Genomic DNA, 2,153 nt, shown 5'->3' with positions numbered 1-2,153 from the left:
GTTTTCTTCAATAATTTTGTTGAATAAGTTCTCCATGCCTTTGGTCTGAATTTCTTCCTTTTCTGGTATACCCATGATCTGAATGTTGGGACATTTAAAGGTATCCCACAATTCCCTCATGTTCTGTTCATAAGAATTTTAAAAATAGAGTGTAGCCGGCGGCCCAGCACATGACCTGGAACTGGCTCTGTTGCTTGGTGGCTCCGTCCGTCCGTCCGCCCGTCCATCCGTCCGCGGGTGCCATCATGGTGGACGCAGCAAGTCAGGTGCTCCTGGGCTCGGGTCTCACCATCCTGTCCCAGCCGCTCATGTGGGGTAAGAGCCTCTTCCTCCAACAATAGGACCAAATATTTTGGGGCGGCAAGTGTGTCAGCTTCCTGGTCTCTTTTGTTATGCTCAGCACATTGCAAGCATCGATGGGAGGTGTGGATTGTTCACAGGCTTAACTCCAAGACTGTGCTTAGGAGTCCTTGGAACTTTGGTCCATGGTAAAGTTTTACAGTATTACCAGGAGTGTGACAAACCTGAGGAGTCAGGACATGGAAATGGACAAAAAGAAGGCTCATGTTCCTTTGACCAAGTTATCAAAGAGACAACTTGAGAGATGATTGCTCATTCTGCTGCTACCCTTATCACACATCCCTTCAACGTGATCATTCTGAGATCAATGGTACAATTCATTGGCAGAGAATCTAAGCACTGTGGACTTTGTGACTCTATAGTGACCATCTACCAGGAAGAAGGCATCCTAGGATTTTTTGCAGGGCTAATCCCTCACCTCCTAGGTGACATCATTTCTTTGTGGCTCTGTAACTCACTGGCCTACCTCATCAATACCTATGCACTGGACAGTGGGGTTTCCACCATGAATGAAATGAGAAGTTACTCCCAAGCTGTTACAGGATTTTTTGCCAGTATGTTGACATATACCTTTGTGCTTGTATCTAATCTTATGGCTGTGAACGACTGTGGGCTTGCTGGGGGATCCCCTCCTTACTCCCCAATATATACTTCCTGGATAGATTGTTGGTGCATTCTACAAAAAGGGAAATATGAGCCAAGCAAATACCTTGCTTTTCCAGAAGGTTCCCTTTGGGAAGACTTATTGTTGTGACCTGAGAATGTTAATTTGAAGATGTGGGGGCAGGGACAGTGACATTTCTAGAATCCCAGATGCATAGAATTATGGGAGAGAATGTTGATTTCTATACAGTGTGGCATGTGCTTTTAATAATCATTTAATCTTGGGAAAAAGAAAAAAAAAAGAATTTAAAAAATATTTTTATTTTTAATTATTTATTTGAGAGAGAGAGAGAGAGAATGGGAGAATGGGTGTGCCAGGGCCTCCAGCCACTGCAAACAAACTCCAGACACATGTGCCCCCTTGTGCATCTGGCTAATGTGAGTCCTGGGGAATCAAACTTGGGTCCTTTGGCTTTGCAGGCAAACACCTTAATCGCTAAGCCATCCCTCCAGCCCAGGCATTTTTGAACTTATTCTAATATTTGGACTCAAAAACTGTTTCTTCTGTCTTGTCTTCTAATTCTAAGGTTCTGTCTTCCACATTACTGACTCTATGTCTCAGAGCTTCTATAGAGGTTTTGACTTGTTCAATATTGCCTTTTTATATATCGTATCGAACTCTCTGTCAAGTTCCCTTTCCACAACATTTTCTGATTTTCTTAATGCTTCTTGGAATTCATCCGTTCATTTACTTATGTCTTCATTAGCTAGCTGATTATTGAGGTCCTCTTTTTTTTTGCTCCTTCAGATCATTTAAGTGTATTTGGGAGACTCCTCTTTTTTTCCCATTAGATCTAATCTAGCAAGGACAGCATTCATACATTGATGGACCTTTGTTGATTTTCTACAAGTTCTGCTAATTGCTTGTCCATGGTCACATAGCTTGTATTTTCATTTTGAGGTTCTGATCCTCATGTCTATACTATGTTTTGATTAGAGACTTCCATTATGGGTCTGGACAACCTTGTTGGATTTACTTCCATTTGATTTTTCATGTTACTCCTTTTGCACTGTGGTCTGCCCATTGCAATGTGGGGAATCTTATTTAATTTAAGAGGAAGCTGTGTTTTACTCTTGAAGTGCCTTCAGTGATTATTACCTTTTTATACTTGACTATATGAGACTTCTGA

At 41.8% G+C, this 2,153-nt stretch overlaps 1 protein-coding gene across 1 annotated transcript; it reads left to right on the top strand.

Moving 5' to 3' along the window:
* The first annotated feature begins 307 nt into the window (after positions 1-307).
* On the top strand, positions 308-1,214 carry LOC101616145 (mitochondrial carrier homolog 2-like). Its single transcript, XM_045150612.1, has one exon. The coding sequence runs from the start codon at positions 605-607 to the stop codon at positions 1,112-1,114; it is 510 nt and encodes a 169-aa protein (XP_045006547.1). The 5' UTR covers positions 308-604; the 3' UTR covers positions 1,115-1,214.
* The last annotated feature ends 939 nt before the right edge of the window (positions 1,215-2,153 follow it).

This window comes from Jaculus jaculus, chromosome 5 (assembly GCF_020740685.1).
Source record: "Jaculus jaculus isolate mJacJac1 chromosome 5, mJacJac1.mat.Y.cur, whole genome shotgun sequence".
NCBI lineage: Eukaryota > Metazoa > Chordata > Mammalia > Rodentia > Dipodidae > Jaculus > Jaculus jaculus.
Note: the sequence above shows the minus strand (reverse complement) of the source record. Positions and strands in the feature narration are given on the sequence as shown.

Coding starts and splice junctions, on each gene's coding strand:
- LOC101616145 (XM_045150612.1), top strand. CDS start 605: ATGATTGCTCATTCTGCTGCTACCCTTATCACACATCCCTTCAACGTG.